The sequence below is a fragment of the Thunnus maccoyii genome, chromosome 6 (assembly GCF_910596095.1).
Source record: "Thunnus maccoyii chromosome 6, fThuMac1.1, whole genome shotgun sequence".
In the NCBI taxonomy this organism is placed as follows: domain Eukaryota; kingdom Metazoa; phylum Chordata; class Actinopteri; order Scombriformes; family Scombridae; genus Thunnus; species Thunnus maccoyii.
The window spans coordinates 20,459,560-20,476,901 of NC_056538.1; the positions used below are offsets into that span (position 1 = coordinate 20,459,560).

At 41.1% G+C, this 17,342-nt stretch overlaps 3 protein-coding genes across 3 annotated transcripts; 1 reads left to right on the forward strand and 2 right to left on the reverse strand.

Moving 5' to 3' along the window:
* Window positions 1–367: 367 nt before the first annotated feature.
* Window positions 368–7,171, reverse strand: neu4 (sialidase 4). Its single transcript, XM_042414813.1, has 4 exons — window positions 6,889–7,171; window positions 6,119–6,387; window positions 2,569–2,824; window positions 368–1,699 (listed from the first exon to the last, which is right to left on the reverse strand). Exons 1-4 carry the CDS (start codon window positions 6,947–6,949, stop codon window positions 666–668), a joined length of 1,620 nt encoding a protein of 539 aa, XP_042270747.1. The 5' UTR covers window positions 6,950–7,171; the 3' UTR covers window positions 368–665.
* Window positions 7,172–8,367: 1,196 nt separating this feature from the next.
* On the forward strand, window positions 8,368–11,941 carry wdr53 (WD repeat domain 53). The gene is made up of 3 exons (XM_042414814.1): window positions 8,368–8,464; window positions 9,860–10,355; window positions 10,443–11,941. The coding sequence occupies exons 2-3, from the start codon at window positions 9,867–9,869 to the stop codon at window positions 11,136–11,138; spliced, it is 1,185 nt and encodes a 394-aa protein (XP_042270748.1). The 5' UTR covers window positions 8,368–8,464; window positions 9,860–9,866; the 3' UTR covers window positions 11,139–11,941.
* A 160-nt stretch (window positions 11,942–12,101) lies between these two features.
* Window positions 12,102–16,861, reverse strand: srprb (SRP receptor subunit beta). The gene is made up of 7 exons (XM_042414815.1): window positions 16,362–16,861; window positions 15,433–15,527; window positions 15,245–15,322; window positions 15,079–15,161; window positions 14,519–14,655; window positions 13,466–13,520; window positions 12,102–12,889 (listed from the first exon to the last, which is right to left on the reverse strand). Exons 1-7 carry the CDS (start codon window positions 16,549–16,551, stop codon window positions 12,679–12,681), a joined length of 849 nt encoding a protein of 282 aa, XP_042270749.1. The 5' UTR covers window positions 16,552–16,861; the 3' UTR covers window positions 12,102–12,678.
* Window positions 16,862–17,342: the final 481 nt, after the last annotated feature.

Consider the following 17,342-nt stretch of genomic DNA (forward strand, 5'->3'; position numbering starts at 1 on the left):
TAGAAAAACACCAGACTTTTCTTGACCTTGGAAACAGAAGAAACAATCATCACAAGTTCATCAGTAGCTGTCTTGGAGCTTTCAACTCTATTAGATCATGATGCGACCAAAAGCTCCAAAACAGCTATTAATGGACCTTGTGGTGAGATTGTTTTCGTCAGTCGTCATTCTCCTTGTTTAGTCTGGAGACACTGGCTGAAATTAAAACTGATGATTATGAAATGTGTAAAGCATTATTACACTCTCAGACCAAAACCCTTAAATCCAGAGTCATAATTCTGACTGATATTATACTCTAGCTTCTGTTTTCTGTTTTTTCTGATCGCTGTTTGAATCACCACTAGCCAGAAAATACTCAAGGAAAATGTCAAGGGTCGGGAAAACTTTAATGACACTTAATGTGCTCTACAAAATCAAAAATTGTCAAGTGAGCAACATCAAAACAAAAAGGCCACATACTGAACTGAAATCATTACTGAGTCACACAGTGTTGCAGATAATGTAAATGTATCCACCGTGTAAAACTACAAAAATCACATCACTCATAGGAACAATCAGTCTTGTCAATAAGAGGTACAATATTCTATAAAACATGGATGGACTTGGATGGAAAACTTCATTTTAAGAGGCATTAAACCTCTTGATGCAAGATTTAAAAACTACATTTAAGAGACAGAGCACAGCTCACTCAGCTTGCTCTTCTTCCTCCTCTTCTTCACGTGAACACATGTTTTTTGAGCATCGTGTTTACTCGTACACCCCCGGCCCGTCTTAAGCACTTGATTGTGATTCTGCTGTCTTTTATATTCACCACCATCCCTTCTAAGCTGCCCCTCCCGCGGCAGATTATCAATAAGCTCGTAGAGGGTGAAGATGCTAAAGCAGATTTCGTCGTAGGCTGTTCTGGTGCCACATTCAAACAGGCAGGCGAAGGCCACAGCGGGTGGGGTTCCAGGTGAGGGTGGCAGCTCCAGGTAGGCCAGGTCTGAGTAGGCACTGGGACCCTCATAGATCACCCAGGGGCCGCGCCAGCTGTCTGGATCCCGGGGAAATAAGCTGAGAAACACGCCTAGATCCTTGCGTGCACTGGTCCATGTTGGGTGGGAATACACCACCCAGGTAGGAGTAAGGAAATCGGGAGGGGCACTTTGATTGGGTGCCGAGGGGCTGGTGGAGACAGGGGTGATGTTTGGGAAGGGAGAGGTGGTGTGATTTGAGTGAGCCATGCAGGGTGTCCAGTGTTTGGAGCGGTGTGTAGGTTGGTGTAAGTGATGGTTAAGACTTTGACATACATGTAACGGAGCTGGAAATCCCACAATGCTACCATGACAACCATTTCGAGGCTCAACCAGCCGCTGCACCAGCTGCCCCTCCTGAAATACTGCTCCGTCGTCCAGACTGAGTGCCTGCACCCTGTAGCCGAGCGGGCTGCGGGCATTACAGTACAAGACATTTGTCCCATCCTCTTCATCCACAGACACCATCTGACACTCCACGCTCTCTGGGCCCGGCACCGGCTCCCCAAAACGCCAGGTCTGCCCATGGGTGTCACTGTGGAAGCAGAAGCTATGAGGAGTGGTCTGGCAGAGCTGTCCGAAGCACTCTTTGCACTCGATGTGATAAGCGTAGGCGGGAATCAGCAGACGTCCTGATTTCAGCTGGATGCCGTGGCCTGGACCGAGGGCAAAGGTGGCCCATTCTGCAAGGAAGGAGGAGAAAGTAACTCATGAGGTGAAATGGTACTGATGAAACAACAGGTAAAGGGAAAATGCACCCCAAAATACAATAGAATTCATGTTATAAAATTGCACAGCTCAGTTTTAATTTGTTGATTTGATTATGTTTCTCAAATCTGAACAGCAGAGAGTAAAGACTTTTGTAATGGTGTATTATAGAACAACCTTTTTTGCTTGTGATGAAGCCACATCACAGGTTGCATGTCTGTTCAATGGAAGAAAGGTTTTCCTTCTCAGATTGTTTTGTTTAAAACATTTTTAGAGGTAAAACTATACAGTATTTCAAAAGGAGAAAGCAAAAAATGGGAGAAAAAGTCCCCCCAAAAAATCCTAATTTAGTGCAGCAGAATTTTTTTTCTAAAACTTGCTACACACTGAAAATCATGACATGCAGGTATAAAAGGAGTCGAGTAGATTATAACAAGCTTTAGTTTGGGTAAGTTACCCAACAGTAAAATAGAAAATAACAGTAAGCGACCCCTTGTCTTGAGTGGCATTCTGGGTAACATTAACCCAGTATAGCATTGGTGCTATATTGACCCAGTGATTTTTAGTGTGTGTTTATAACCATGTTATCACCCGGCAACCCCTTCTGGAGGACCCAACCTCATGTTAGGAACCAGGAGACAGATCCTGTCAATGCTCCATGAGTACAGGATACTGGATCAAGTCCCATGACAGCATTTTCAGATTTACAGTATTCACATAAAACTTTCTGGATGTAATATCTCAAATAAAAAGTGTCATAATCTTAAGTCTTGATTCTCTCATTTCCAGCTTAGACAGAAAGAATAACAGAGGTAGATTTTCCCTTTACGTCTCTTCTCCTGACCTTTGATGGTGTCTCCTATGACCCTCTTGGTGAGGTCAGTGACAGGACTCCAGGTGTCTCCATTGTCGGTGCTGGAGACGTAGCAGAGGCGGGTTACATTCTTCCCTGTCACCAGCTGATAGGACTCTGAGGTGTGGCCCAGAACAGCAATAAAGAACAGGAAGAGAGTGCCTGTGAACTCATCATACACCGGGCACGGGTTCATGGAGCGATGGCCCGGCAGGAAAGCAGCGCCCAGAACACGCATGTCCTCCCACTGGAGCAGCAAGAGGAAGACGGAGAAGAGATTAGAAAGGATTTTTGAGAAACAAGGTAGAACAAGAGAAAGACAAACCAGTGAGCAAAAGAAAAACGTCTGTAGCATTTACCTTAAAGGATCAGTTCAACCAAATTACAAAACTCATATTTGCTCTGGTGGTATCTATCCATGCAGATCATTTAGGTTTTGACCAAATAATCTTAATTTAAAGTCCACTCACTAGCTTTTCCCCAGAGCTTTCAACTGCATCTAACAGTCTTCTGAAGGTCTGAAGCTGAAGAATTAGCTTTCACATTTCACATTTCAAAATGTTTTTCTTATGTATTTCTTTCACCACTATTACAATGTTGTTATTATTGTTATTTTATAATGGGGCGGCTGTGGCTCAGGAGGTAGAGCGGGTCATCCACTAACCAGATGATCAGCTGTTAGATCCCCAGCCCCTCCAGTCCACATGTCAAAGTGTCTTTGGGCAAGATACTGAACCCCATATTGCTCCCAAAGGCTGTGCCATCGGTGTATAAATGTGTGTGAATGATTAGAAACTCCTCCTGATGAGCAGGCACCTTGCATGACAGCCTCTGCCATCAGTGTATGAATGTGACTGTGAATGTGCAGTAAGAACACCAAAATACTCTGTTTTCCCGAGGATGTGGTCTCTGATATGACAGAAAGAATCCTACATTTCATGGCTGCACACCCTTACTGTGAAAAACATCCTTGTGCACATAGGGGCCAATGATGTTGTGAAAGAACGGTCTGAAGTACTGAAACAAGGCTCTTTGAATGCTGAGGTGTTTGTCAGTGGTCCTCTCAGCCCTGCCTGAGCAGAGCTTTAATCACAAGAGACATCAGAGCCAAGAGGAAGAATCTCTACCCCTCATACCTTCTTCACCCCCCGCCCCCCTTGGTCACCCTCCTCTCCAGTCACACTTTCTCCCTCCTCCACCCTCTAGGAGTTCACTGACCAGAAGAAAAAGCTTTTCACTGCTCACTCCCCACCCTACTCCCATTTTCTCTCCTCTAAACCCCCTCTTGGCATCCACCTCCACCGCTGGCTTTAAGTCCTCAGCCAGTTTTGACACATTCATCACATTTATGGCGCCTGCATTCAGAATCCATTCCTCAGCAGCAACAGCCTGTCGCAAAAAACTGGGGCAGACTAAATTTAGCTTTATTAAATGTCAGATCTTTGGCAGGAAAAACATTTTTAATCAATGATTTTATCATCAAGCACAATCTTGATTTTATATTTTTAACTAAAACTCGGTTACACCAAGATAACAGTGCCGCTGTTCTTATCGCGTCAACCCCTCCCAACTTCAGTTTTATGAGTGAAGAGAGAGTGCATAAGAGAGGAGATGGAGTTGCCAGTTTTTTTAAAGATTCCCTTCAATGCAAACAGATATCTTATGGAAATTTTGCTTCTTTTAAATATGTGGCTCCTCAGCTGAATTCCTCTTCGCCAGCTATGCTCATAAATATCTACAAGCCAACTAAATACTGTGCAACATTTTTTGATGACTTTGCTGAACTGCTGTCTACAATCTGTACTGACTTGACTGTGTAGTTATTGTTTGTGATTTTAACATCCATGTTGACAAACCCCAGGACAGAGTGTGTGTTCTTGATAACTAAGGACTGACTCAGCATGTGATGGAGCCCACACACACAACAAGGGGCACACTCTGGACTTAATCACCTCTAAGGGCCTGAACATTTCCAACAGTGTGGTGACTGATGTTGCTCTCTCTGATCATTCCTGTGTTTTCTTTGAGAGTACTATCTCTATCTGTGCACACAAATGTTCAAACAGAAGTAGTGACAAAAAGATATATCACTGAAAACACCAGTGAAACATTTATTCAGGCTTTCTCTTCCACACCTGCTCTCTCTTGGGTCTCAGTCAATGAGCTTGTAGATAATTTCAATTTTAAAATCATAAATGTTATTGATGCCATCGCACCCACTAAGGTGAAGTTTGTCTCTCCATGGAGAAATACCACGCTGGTCAGAATAAAAAAAAGAGAGTGTCTAAAAGCTGAGCGCAGGTGGCGATAAATAAATCTCCAGGTTCATTATGACATCTATAAAGAGACACTTTGTATTTATCATTTGGAAGTGAGAAATGCAAGCGGTCTTTCATCACCAAAAACAATAATAATGCACGTGCCTTGTTTGCTGCTGTCAACAGGCTAAACAAACCCTCCTGTGTCAGTAGCCTCTGAACTTCTATCTACCAGGGCCTGCAATGAATTTGCCTCCTTCTTCACTGACAAAATTCAGAAAATTAGACAAGCAGTCAGTGCCTCCATATCAGGTGCAGCATATGTTTTGTCCCTGTGTGTCCACTTAAAATCAGTTCCAGTCCAAGCAGGAGAATAACAAACAATGCCTTGTCACCCAGAACAACCAACCCAGATATGCCAATTGCCTTTGTTCGGGAAGGGGAACAAAGACAACAGAAGATTCCACCAATTTCCAATTTAATTGTATTTAAATGTCTTTTTATATTGCCTTGTGTTGCTTTTACATTCTGTCTTCATGCTTTTTAAGTTTTTTGTAAAGCACTTTGAACTTCCTTGTTGTTGAAATGTGTTATACAAATAAGCTGCCTTGGCTTGAATGTGTGAATGTGGCATGTAGTGTAAAGCGCTTTGAGTACTCAGAAGACTAGAAAGGTGTTATATAAATGCAGCCCATCTACCGTTCTATTGATATGTATATACTTTTTTCATCTGCAGCCTTTCTAACATGACTTTATCTTGGTATTAGTGGTAACACCTTGTTTTAAGTCCCCCTACTTAGCATTTATAAGCAGTAAGTGTTTATTAATGTACAGTATTTATCAGCAATTATAACTTCTTCTAGGAAGACACATGTCATATTATTACAACTGTGTTTTACTATATTATCATCCATTGTCTGTTTATACACCAGGCTGCACATATGAGTGCCCACAGGAGGAGTTATAGTTGTGACATACATTAATAAACACTTATATCTGCTTACAACTACAATTATGCTATGCTATAAATAATTCATTAACTGTATAAATAGTACAGTGCTTATAAATGCCAAATAATGGAGACTTAAAGTGAAGTATCACCCATTAAGATTCATTATGAGCCATTAAAATGTGTATTTATGTACTGATCTTCAGTCAGTAACTTAAACTGTGAGCCATAAAGTACTTTATAACTACTCTACACTCAAGTAGCTTTTGTTTCTATTGGTGAAATACGTATCTGTCAAGTGACAAAGGGTCCAAACCCAGTGGGCAGCACTGACCTCCACATAGTTCCTGTAGAAAGTGCCTTTCCTCATGACCAGCAGGTGAGCCTGAGAGTCAGAGGGGCTGAGTCTCTCCTCACAGAAAGCCAGGAAGCAGCTGGAGCGGGACAGGTAGAGCAGTGCCGGGACTCTGTACGTCACTCCGTTGGGCTCCTTGTGGAAAAGTACTGACCTCGCTGGGAAATAGGGCGACCTCATACTCTCTCTGGTGTGTCTTGTGTTTTCTGAGTAACTGCAAATCCTCTGAAGAGATGCTGCCTCAGAGTCTGGTTAAAAATAGTGAAAGTAATTGCAGTCATCATCCCACTAAATGATCTTTGGAAAAAGTGCAATTTCAGAAGACGGTAAATCATCTGTTACTAATGTGAATTCTGTTTGTTATCTGATCCATCGCACAATTATTTTGCCTGCTCCTGGAGCCCCAATTAAAGTCTTCAAGCCAAACATTCAGTCGGGTGATGCAATTAATTTTCTTTTTTAGTCTTTTCTTTACACATTCAAAAGCCTCACATACATTTTTAATTCAAACACAATATCCTAAAGATGAATCTAACCCTCAACTTAAACTTCAGTCGTTGCAATAGTAACACACTTGATTTTAAGTCATGAAAATAAAACCTCTTACTCAGTATTACTGCCAAAAACTACTTGCTGACAAATTCACACATCTTTTAGCAACTACGGTAGCACAGCTAAAACACATCCATCTGCTTATGTTTCTATGTAACATCATGAAGAGGAAGTAGTATCAAACGCAGGGTACTTACATGTACAGTGCTCTGTGAGAACTGCCGCTGCTTTGTGAGAACATACAGTATGTGTCAGCATTTGAACGTGGGGTTTGACAGTGTAATGAGTGTTGTGTAGTCGGTTTGTGTGTTTTCCTGGTGAGGGTCTGAAAGCTATGGCCTCTCCTCTCTGTTCTCCATTCAGTGAGGCAGTGTGGCATGCTGCTCACTGACCCAGAAATGGACCACACTCATCAGATCTACAGCTTTGGATGAATCAGCGAGGGAGAAGCCATTGTGGAAATAGAAGGCCGGGTGGGGGACACGCTGGACAGCGATTTGATGAGTGCTTTTCTTTTTCATTTTGTGCAAAGTGTCTTTGAATCATTGCTTTGCCGCTTAGCACCCACCTTGCTAACATTGTAATTTATGGTCTGTATTTATTATTGCTAATGATGTATTATTATGTTGATGAAGACTGATGATTGTATTATTACTGTTATTGTTTATTATGTATTTTATTGAAACTGTTCTCTTTACCTTTATGTATTTTTTTCTGTGCAAAAACTTAATAAAGTATATTTAAAAAGTTACATTTAAACACAGACCATTGCTACATTTGGCCTGTATTTTACACTTGATCTGTTCAAGACAATATCTAGTATTACATATGATATACTGTATATTATATTAGTGAACTGATTTAGTTTACAAATATATGTACATGGATTTCCATGATTTTTTTATGATTCCCAGGGAAATTGTATAAACACAGTTTTTATTAACTCTGAAAGAAAGCACATAAAATTATGCCCTGAACTTATCCTCACAGGCAGAATTTTCTCACAGCTTTGTGTCAACCAGCAACAGCCACTATCAAATAAATACTTTGAAATTTGAAATACAAGGACAAAGGTTAGAGTTTTCAGTTCGATTCAGTAAACTTTATTTTTTCCAGAGGAGCAATTACAATGGCAGGCATATAAAAATACTACAAAAACATACTACAAAAATACACTAATACGATAAACACAATAAAACAATAAAAACATATACAAAAAGTGTTAACTGAAAGTGCATGGTTTGTTGGAGTCTAGGGTGGTGGAAGAGGAGTGTCGGGAAGTTAGATGCTAAGATTAAAGAGACAAACTGCCTCAGGAACAACTTATAACTTATATTAACTTATATATAACTTAAAAAGTAATTTATATATCCTATATGTGACTTTAATATTTCATGTCATCACCTGGACCAGTTTGCCTGAGGATCTAACAGCAGCTGCTGGAAGTGTTGATATCTTTAACTTAAAAACTATAGCTTGGCTTTTGATTAAGAATGATTTATATATATTATTTACTTTATTTTTATTGACTTACACTTACTTACTGTTTACATTTCATCTGTCTTATTATTGGCATGTCAGTCGTCTGTGAAACTTGCTTACCTGCATGAAAAGTGCCATACTGTACAGATAAAGTTTGACTGATTGTTTGATTATAAATCCGCCTGTCAGGCTGAACTGAGGGCAAGCTCCCAAAGTACCATTTTATGATGTCATCAATGAGCGACTCAGCCCCACATGGCAGCCTGTTGAAGTTTGACGGCCCTCGCTAAGGTAGAGTAATTCTCTGGTTGTGAGGTAATCAGTAATCCTACACCTCTGTTATAAATGATATTTAGTCGGCTTATTCACACAAACATGATTATTAACGTAGTCACATCGTCAGCTGACCACGAGGTTGTTTCATGTTTGCGTTTATGCTAACAAATTAGCAGAGCTGAAGCCGAGACTGTGTGACTTTCTGGGTTCACGTTTTAATTTTCGACGTTATAATTAAATGTGTTTGCTGGGTAATTAAAATGCAGGATATTCTGTTTGCATGTGAGTGAATTTCAGTCGAAAGACACAGAAAACCACTACGTATTGTAGCTCCTTCGCTACTTTAATGAGTCAATATTTAAGTAAAATTAAAAGTACGTAATTTCCACCAAACTTTGTTCTTAAACTCGTAAATTTGATTGTTGATTTTGTTTTTTTGTTTTTTAAACATATAATTGATCACAAATACAGATTTGTTAGATTTCAATTAATCTAATTATTCTGCAAGTATTGCTTTCGTTTCTAACATCTAACCATGTTTACCTGTTAAGTTTTAGGAATGTAAATACTGATGCCCTTTGATGTGCTTTATAAATTCAGTTTACTTGCTTCTTGCTTGCACTTTATGAGGTACATCTACCTAAAACTAATATAACAGAGTCTAATACAACAGCTCTGTAATTAATTCTACCATACTTACTTAATGTTTTAATGTCCAGTTTACTGTAGAGCTGCAACGATTAGTTATTAATCGTTTAGTTGCCAACTAATAAATTAATCGCCGACTATTTTGATAATCGATTAATCATTTAGAGTCATTTTTAAAGAAAGAAAATGTCCAAATTCTCTGATTCCAGCTTCTCACATGTGAATATTTTCCGTTTTCTGTGATAATAAACTGAATATCTTTTGGTTGTGGACAAGAGAAGACATTTGAGGACGTCACCTTGAGCTTTGGGAAACAGAGATCGAAATTTTTCACCATTTTATGGACCGAACAACTCATCGATTAATCGAGAAAATAATTAACAGATTAATCTATAATGACCATAGTTAGTTGCAGCCCTACTGATAACTGAGTGCTGATGTTTTGTTCTCTTAATTTTATAGCTTTTACTTTATGTAAATACTTATCTCACCTTCTTCAATATGCCTGCAAAACACTTTTAACTTCTATTTTCCTTTCTATTGAAAAGCGCTTTATAAATGAAGTTTACTTGCTTCTTGCTTGCAAGAAAGGTGTATTAAAAGGTGCTAATTTAACATTATGTTTCTGTACGTCTTGAACTGCATAAGACTGGAAATATGATAGGACTTTTGGCTACGATCTTTAAAATAGTAACCAGTTGATAACATACAACATAACAGAATAAGATACCACAAGCTCACACGTCCCTTCTCTCGTCTCAGGGTCAGCATGGCCAGGCAGTGGTGTGACGGCCACTCCACATCCATCCTGTGTGTTGGGGTGTCCCCGGGCCCCGAGGGTCTCCTCGCCTCAGGCTCTGAAGGTGGAGAGGTCGCTGTTTGGAACCAAGAAGGAACCATCGTAGGTCGTCTCACCCTCTCCGGTGAAGACGACAGCACGAGTGTTGCGTTCTCACCTGCAGCTCCGGGCCTGCTGTATGTGTCGCACGGAGACACGGTGAGTGTGCTCGACCCCCGAAACCTGAAGGGCACCGTGGAGGAGTTTCAGGGTGCAGGGGAGGAGGAGATCAATGCTTTGGCGTTGAACGAGACAGGTTCAGCTCTGGCAGTGGCTGACGACTCCGGGGTGGTCCGGGTGCTGGAGCTTCCTGGGGGGAAAGTGTGCAGGACTCTCCGCAGACACACTAACATCTGCTCCTCTGTGGCTTTTCGGCCTCACAGGCCCAACAACCTGCTGTCTGCTGGACTGGACATGCAGGTGAGAGGTGAAAGGAGAGTACTACGTATGACATACACAAGACTACATTTCTTTCATATAATGATTCGTTTACCCTTTTCTGTTCAGGTGATGCTGTGGGGTCTGCAGAAGACTCGTCCTCTTTGGACCCTCAACCTCCAGGATGTAGCTGAGGAAGAAGACGACCACCAGCAGCGTCCTGGTCAGCTTTTCAACCCTCCACTGGCTCACTGTGTCTCGGTGGCGAGTTGTGGGAACATTTTGGGCTGTGCAGCGGAGGACGGGCGGGTACATCTGATGCGGATTGGCAGCGGCTCCAAACTGGAACAGCAGGGAGCAGTCAAGGCACACAGCCAGGGAGCCTCACAAGCTCACTTTGTCAATTTCCTTTCCCACCCGTACTGGCTCACCACCGGGGGGAACGACGGCCAGGTGGCCCTGTGGGACATCAGTAAGCACCCAGTGGTGACTCCAGAGGGAAAGGCCAAAACTAAAGGGACGGTGGCTCCACGCAGGAAGGGGAAGAGCAAGGCAAAGAGAAAAGAACAATCTCAGGATAAAGCAAAGACGCCACTGAAGGCTGAAGCAGAGAAAGAAGAGGCTGAGGGCGAGGAGGAGGAGGCGGCAGCGGCTGCTGCAGCATGTGCAGAGGAGGTGACGGAGGAGAAACCTGGGCCCAAACTGAGCATCAGTCATGGGGACAAAGTGAACTGGCTGTGCCCTGCTGTGCTGAAAGGAGAGCCCAGTCTGGTGGTCGCAGATCAGAGCTCAAATCTGACAGTTTATCCTCTGTCTCAACTATAGATTAATGCACTTTATTTGTTTTGGTCATAGCAACACACTGTTGTTAGTTTACAAGTGTTTTTGTGGGTATACACTCCTGCGTTTGTTGTTGTTAGAAACTGACGGCATCATTTTTGTGTTGGTCCTTCTCTCGCTTTCCTTTTTATTAAAGCCTGAACTGTGGGCAGAAGCCAAACATCACTGGAGTTCCAGAAAGCGCTGAACATTGCAAAGCTAAATCTGGAAACAGCACGCACACATTAAAAAGAGTTTGAGGTTTCATGCGACTTTTACAGAATAAATGTGGTTCTTTTACAGGTTTTATTTTATGTAAGCTTTACTCAGTGGATTTGTTTTGGTGGGTGGTTTATGTGTGTGTGTATGTGTGTGTGTGTGGTCCTGTAAAAGTGTCATCTGTTTTGCTGCCTGACACGGGATTCATTATATTTTTGTAAACAAGAAATGCATTCTTGTGGACTGTAAAAATACCACATCAAACAACAGAAATGAGCTTTTCATGTTTAAATGAGTCTGCAGTGCTTTTATAGAATAAACACTTTCAATTCAAACCAGGTGTCAGACAGAAAAACAAAGCTAACTGAACAATGTTCCCAAGATGTCACATTTCAAACATATTGCTCTTTATCAGACTGTTGACGTTGTCCTTGTCCTTAAGGGAACAGTGGTGTTTTTTTTTGTTTTTTTTCTTAAATAGATATAAAGCAGCAACAGCCAGCCAACAATCTTGTAATTATGTGATTGTGCGATATTTTCTTTCTGTATGTGTTGATTAAAACCTGTTTGCTGCTTACGAATGAACGTAATTACAGGCTGAATCTGTTTCACATTTTTGATCTATTTAAAGCTCCAATAATTTGATCTTCTGCTAAAATGGAGGAAAGTTTTCTCAGTATCTTTTTTTAACGAGCCAGACGACACCAAACACAAAATCTAAGTCTTGTATGACGACAATAACTTCATACATTCATTGCAAATGCATTGTATTCACGCAACACTCCAACACAAATAAACCGCCATTCTTTTTGCAAACAAGCAAAACATTTTCTATAAGAATATCAGAAAAAAGGCACATGTACTGAATAAATGGTTTCACAAAACAGCCTGCAGGTGAGACAGTTCAAAATCTGAGAGCCTATAATACTTTTCTTTAAATTACTAATATAAGCAACACATTTTCTAGTTTACCAAAAGGCCTGCAGCTATGCATTTTCTAATTAAGCCAAATGAAGCAGTTTAAGGTTGATGTTCGCAGTAAGAAGTGCAGTTATTTCCGAGCACTGCACAGGAACTTTACCATCATTTTCCATTTCTATAATGTCCACAATTACTTTCATAGTCTGTTTGCTTGTTTTTGATTGAATATGTTACAAATGTTCTTCCACAGTCGACACAGATGGGATCGTTTGTTTGGAATAAGAGGCTGAAGTTACAGATTCCCAGCTGAGATGCATCTGCCAACTCCTCTGATTGCTGAGGTCATCCGATCCGAGGTCCGTGCCCTTGAGGCAAATTCTGCTCCGAGGATGTTGAGTTGCTGATTTTACAGTTTCGCCAGGCTTTTCTCCAGGCTCTCAATATCTGCATCCCCCTCTTCACCCTTGTTGCCACGGGCGCTGCACTCCAGAAACTCCACCTTCATGGGCAGCTGGCTGAACTCGAAGTCCTTGCCTTTCTTCCCCAGATACACGCTGCCACCCACAGAGCCATCCTGAGAGCTGAGGGCCGCTGAGCGCGTCACTCGCAAGGTGTTCCTATGAGACAAAAACAGTCAGTGTTGATGCATCTACATTTGCTGATATTCTAAAAACAATCTCCAAGGTCACTGTTAGACTAAAGCAGACAATCAAAGCCTGAACGCAACACTTACAATGAAAATTAAAGAGCGAGAATAAACCAGTGCAGCCCTCCAAAATATAAACAGCAACACTACATTTTTTGACCACTAGGGAGCAGCAGAACAAGTTGAAAACTTGTAATGTGCTTATAATTTATATTGTTGTTATTATTATTATTATTATTATTATTATTATTATTATTATTATTATTATTATTATTATGAATAATATTATAATGTGCTACCAATACACTGATAATACAACCTCCCTTCACTGGTATGACAGTTGAAACCTTAATATAAAACTAGATTAAATTTCTGACATTTTTATAGATGTAATTATTGATTAACTGAGAAAATAATCAGCAGATTACTTTGTAATGAAAATAATTGCTAGTTGCTGCCCTAAAATGATCTTAAATGATAAAAACTGAACAGAAATCATGACCAAAGTGTAAAGGATCCAAAATAAAGAAAATATTTAGTTACTCACATTTCCTTTTCCAGCTGCTGCTGAATCAGTTTGGCTGATTTTGCCATGGTGATATCTGCAAAATTAAAGAGCAGTGAATAACTGTACTATTCAACAAATATGCAGCAGTTTTAGAAAGCTATAGTCTTCCAACCACTCAAAGCGTATACATGTCAACTAGGTCTGTAGTCAACCAAAGAAAATCTTGGTCGACCAAAAACAGTAAATTCAGCAGCCACACATTTCTCTATTCTGTATTTCTCTGTTTTGTGTCTTCAGGTTAGGATAACCCTTTGTTGCTAACTTTGGAGCTAACCCCCTTCACTTTTCCAGCATTTGGGGAAACAACAGACGTGACTTTTTAGCATTTATTGAGTGACACACTGTATTCTGTACTGTACATTTACTGCCAGACTGACAACTTACTACTAACCTTTTCCTCTGCCCCGCTCGCATCCACCGTCACTTCTCTGCCCCTCGCTCTTTCCCACTCGCTACGCAACCATACTCCTTAACAGAGCCACGCTACCAATAGTTTCCCAGGCAACGACACAGAGGTTGACTCACATACCGGAACAGCGCTGCACAGAGACTCCCAAACACTATCGATTTCCAAATGAATGGATATTCATTCGGAAATCAAATATTAAAAAATATTTTATTGGCCTGGCGGGGGTTCTCATTGTGTCATTATGAAGAAACACCAATTCCATAAACGTTCAGTACGTTCAGTAAACTTTGAGTACAGTTAGGACAAGAGCATATCAACCAACTAACCGACCAGTCAACCAGCAGACTACAGCCCTAATGTCAACATTCATCCATTCACATGTTGACGGTAGAGGCTGTCAATCTGCTCATCAGCATCTATTCTAATGCACATTCACACACCACAGCCATCAGGAGCAATTTGGGGTTCAGTATCTTGACCACGGTCACTTCGACATGTGGACTGGAGGAGCTGGGGATCAAACCGCTGATCTTCCGATTAGTGGACGACCCGCTCTACCTCCTGAGCCACAGCCGTCCACATGAAGAACAGGGAAATTTTGAGCAGCAGAAGTGAGGTTTCACCTTGTTTGTTGCATGCCACCAGGAGACTTGGACTATTCCTGGAGATCACGGTGTCTGTCAACAAGACATACAGGAACTCTGCCACGTCTCTCACTTCCTTCTGGAAGATAGCGCTGTCCACCACAAACACAATCGCTCTGAGGAGATGGAGGAGAGGGAAACAGACAGTGAGGTGAGATGAGAAAGATGTGATTACAAAGTATTGAGCTACAACAAATGATAATAACGGTCCAAATTCTCTGATTCCAGCTTTTCAAAATGTGATTATTTTCTGGTTTCTTTAGTCTTTTATGATAGTAGACTGAATATCTTTGGGTTGTGGAGTGTTGGACAGGACAAAAGAAAACATTTGGGGACGTCACCTTGGCCTTTGAGAAACAAAGTGTAATTTTTCACCATTTAAATGGCATTTTATAGACAAAACGATCAACAGGTTAATAGATAATGAAAATCGTTAGTTACAGACCTAATAAGGAACACTGAATCGATCAGGTCACTGGTAACTTTACCTTGATAGCAAGACAGATAATAGAAATACAAACTGGTTGTCTTATTCTCACCTTGCTGCAGATTTGAACTTCTCCAAATACTGAGGACGAAGACTGTCATGTCCTGGCAGGTCTATCAGAGTCCAGGTGCTGCCCTGAATACAGAGAGAAGGAATAAAATATACACCATGCTCATCATGAAAAGATGAGAACAGATGAGAAACTTTCTTTAACCTACCCTGTCATTTTTGGCTTTGTATGGAGCACTGCTGTCAGTGATGGAGGTCTGTGTCCGCTTGAACTTTCCTGACAGCAGCTGCCAAAAATACGAAAATGCACAATTCACTAGTAATGCATCTGTCTCATATCAGCTGTGCAGCATGACAGACAACGTGGCGATGGCAACCACGTTTTACATCAACTCACCCGGCTGAAAAGAAGAGTTTTCCCTGAGTCACACAGCCCGACCAGCAGCACAGCACTTCTGACTGTTTTGCTGGTGAGGAAGTATTTCAGAAAAACTGGAGAGAAAGAAAACAGGGAGGCTGGTCACTGATTTATCCTCAATGATTCAAAAACATTTAATGCCTATTAAAGGTTAGGTTCACAATTTTTTCAAGTGTGACTTCAGGTAAACTTCCTTCTGAGCAAAGATGTATTTAAAAGTTTATCTGAAGCTAATATAAAGCTTCAGTCGTCCAAATGAGTTAAATCAAGTAGATATCTTTCAATGTTACAGTCTTTTCAGGTGCCCAAGTTCCTCTTTTTGATACTATACTTCCACCACAGCTCAACAGGGAAACACAAAGAGGGAATATGATGCTAAAAAGACTGTACATGTGGCAGATATCCACTTGATATGACTAACTCAGACTACTGAAGCCTCATATAAGCTTCAGATAAACTTTTAAGTGCACTTTTGCACAAAATAACTGCGTGGACACACTGTGGATTTTGGCCTCCATCACTTTCACTGAAAGTACATTTGAAGGGGCTCTTTAAATAACTAGTATGAGCAGGAGGGATAATTACTGCGAGGAAAACCTCTGTCAGTGTTCACCTGACTGATGTTTTAAGACAGACTTAAAACATTGTGACCCTGTGCTTTAACCAAAGTCTCATGTGAACTGACAGCTGTTGACGTTTGCTTTAGCTTTGCAGTTAGCTTCCTAGCCTGCTAATCCCTGCTAACTGCTTTGAAGCACACATTGCATTTATTAAATCAACATTAAATGTTAAATGTTAACGCTGCCAAGCTGACTAAACCGCTTCCCAACAAGCATTAACTCTGTGGCTAACTTTGCTAAGCTACACGTTAACGTCAGGCCTAGTTAACGGTATCGTTAACGTCTTACCAAAGGTGATGACAACAACCGCCAAAGAGACGATAACTCCGATCAGAAAAACGGGGTCTTGGTCTTCCAGCTGCTGGCGAAGGGATTCAATGTAAGGTTCAAACGGGTTTTCAGCCATTTCCATGTTTTCAGCCATGTCCACGTCTGCTTTTTCTCCCATGTTGCCGGTGTTGTCTGTCTCCATCTCCATCGCCTGTTCTAGCTAACCTGAGAGTGGGACTGTCGTGTGTACACGGTAACCCTAGATTAGCTAAAATTTGTGAAACTATCGCGAGATTTGTAAGGAGTATGACAAACTTTAACCCACACAACGTTCAAGTGATCATTTTAATCCAAATCATGATCTTTACCTAACCCTTACCAAGTTCCTAAACCTAACCAGACCTTAACCTGAGCATTTCCACATCATAAAACCTAGAAACAAGAATATTTTAAAGGGGCTCGCGAGAGTTTCGCTAATCTAGGGTTACCACTAGACACGACCGAGTGGGCGGTGGGACACGTCTCCTTTCCACTAAAACCTGCACAGAGGCCGGTGTGTCGGCAGGAGGCGCTGCCTCACAGCACATGTTCAGTTCACCCCCACTGGGGTTTCTTTAAAGATAGGGTCACAGTGTCTCAAATCTGACAACAGTCAGGTGTCCATATGAACACTGAAAGAGGTTTTCCTCGCTGTAATCATTCCTCCTGTTCATACTGGCCATTAAAAAATCCCCTTCATAATGCACTTTAAATGTAAGTGATCGAGCACAGTGTGTCCACACAGTCATTTTGTGCAAAAATGCATTTAAAAGTTGATCTGAAGCTTATATGAGACCTCAGCAGTCTGAGTTAGTCATATCAAGTGGATATCTAATTTGGATGTGTGAAGCTTCATATTAGCTTCAGATAAACTTTTAAAACTATTTTTGCACAGAAGGAGGAGAGTGGATTTTGGTCCCCATCACTTTCATTGTAAGTGCATCATGAAGGGATCTTCTA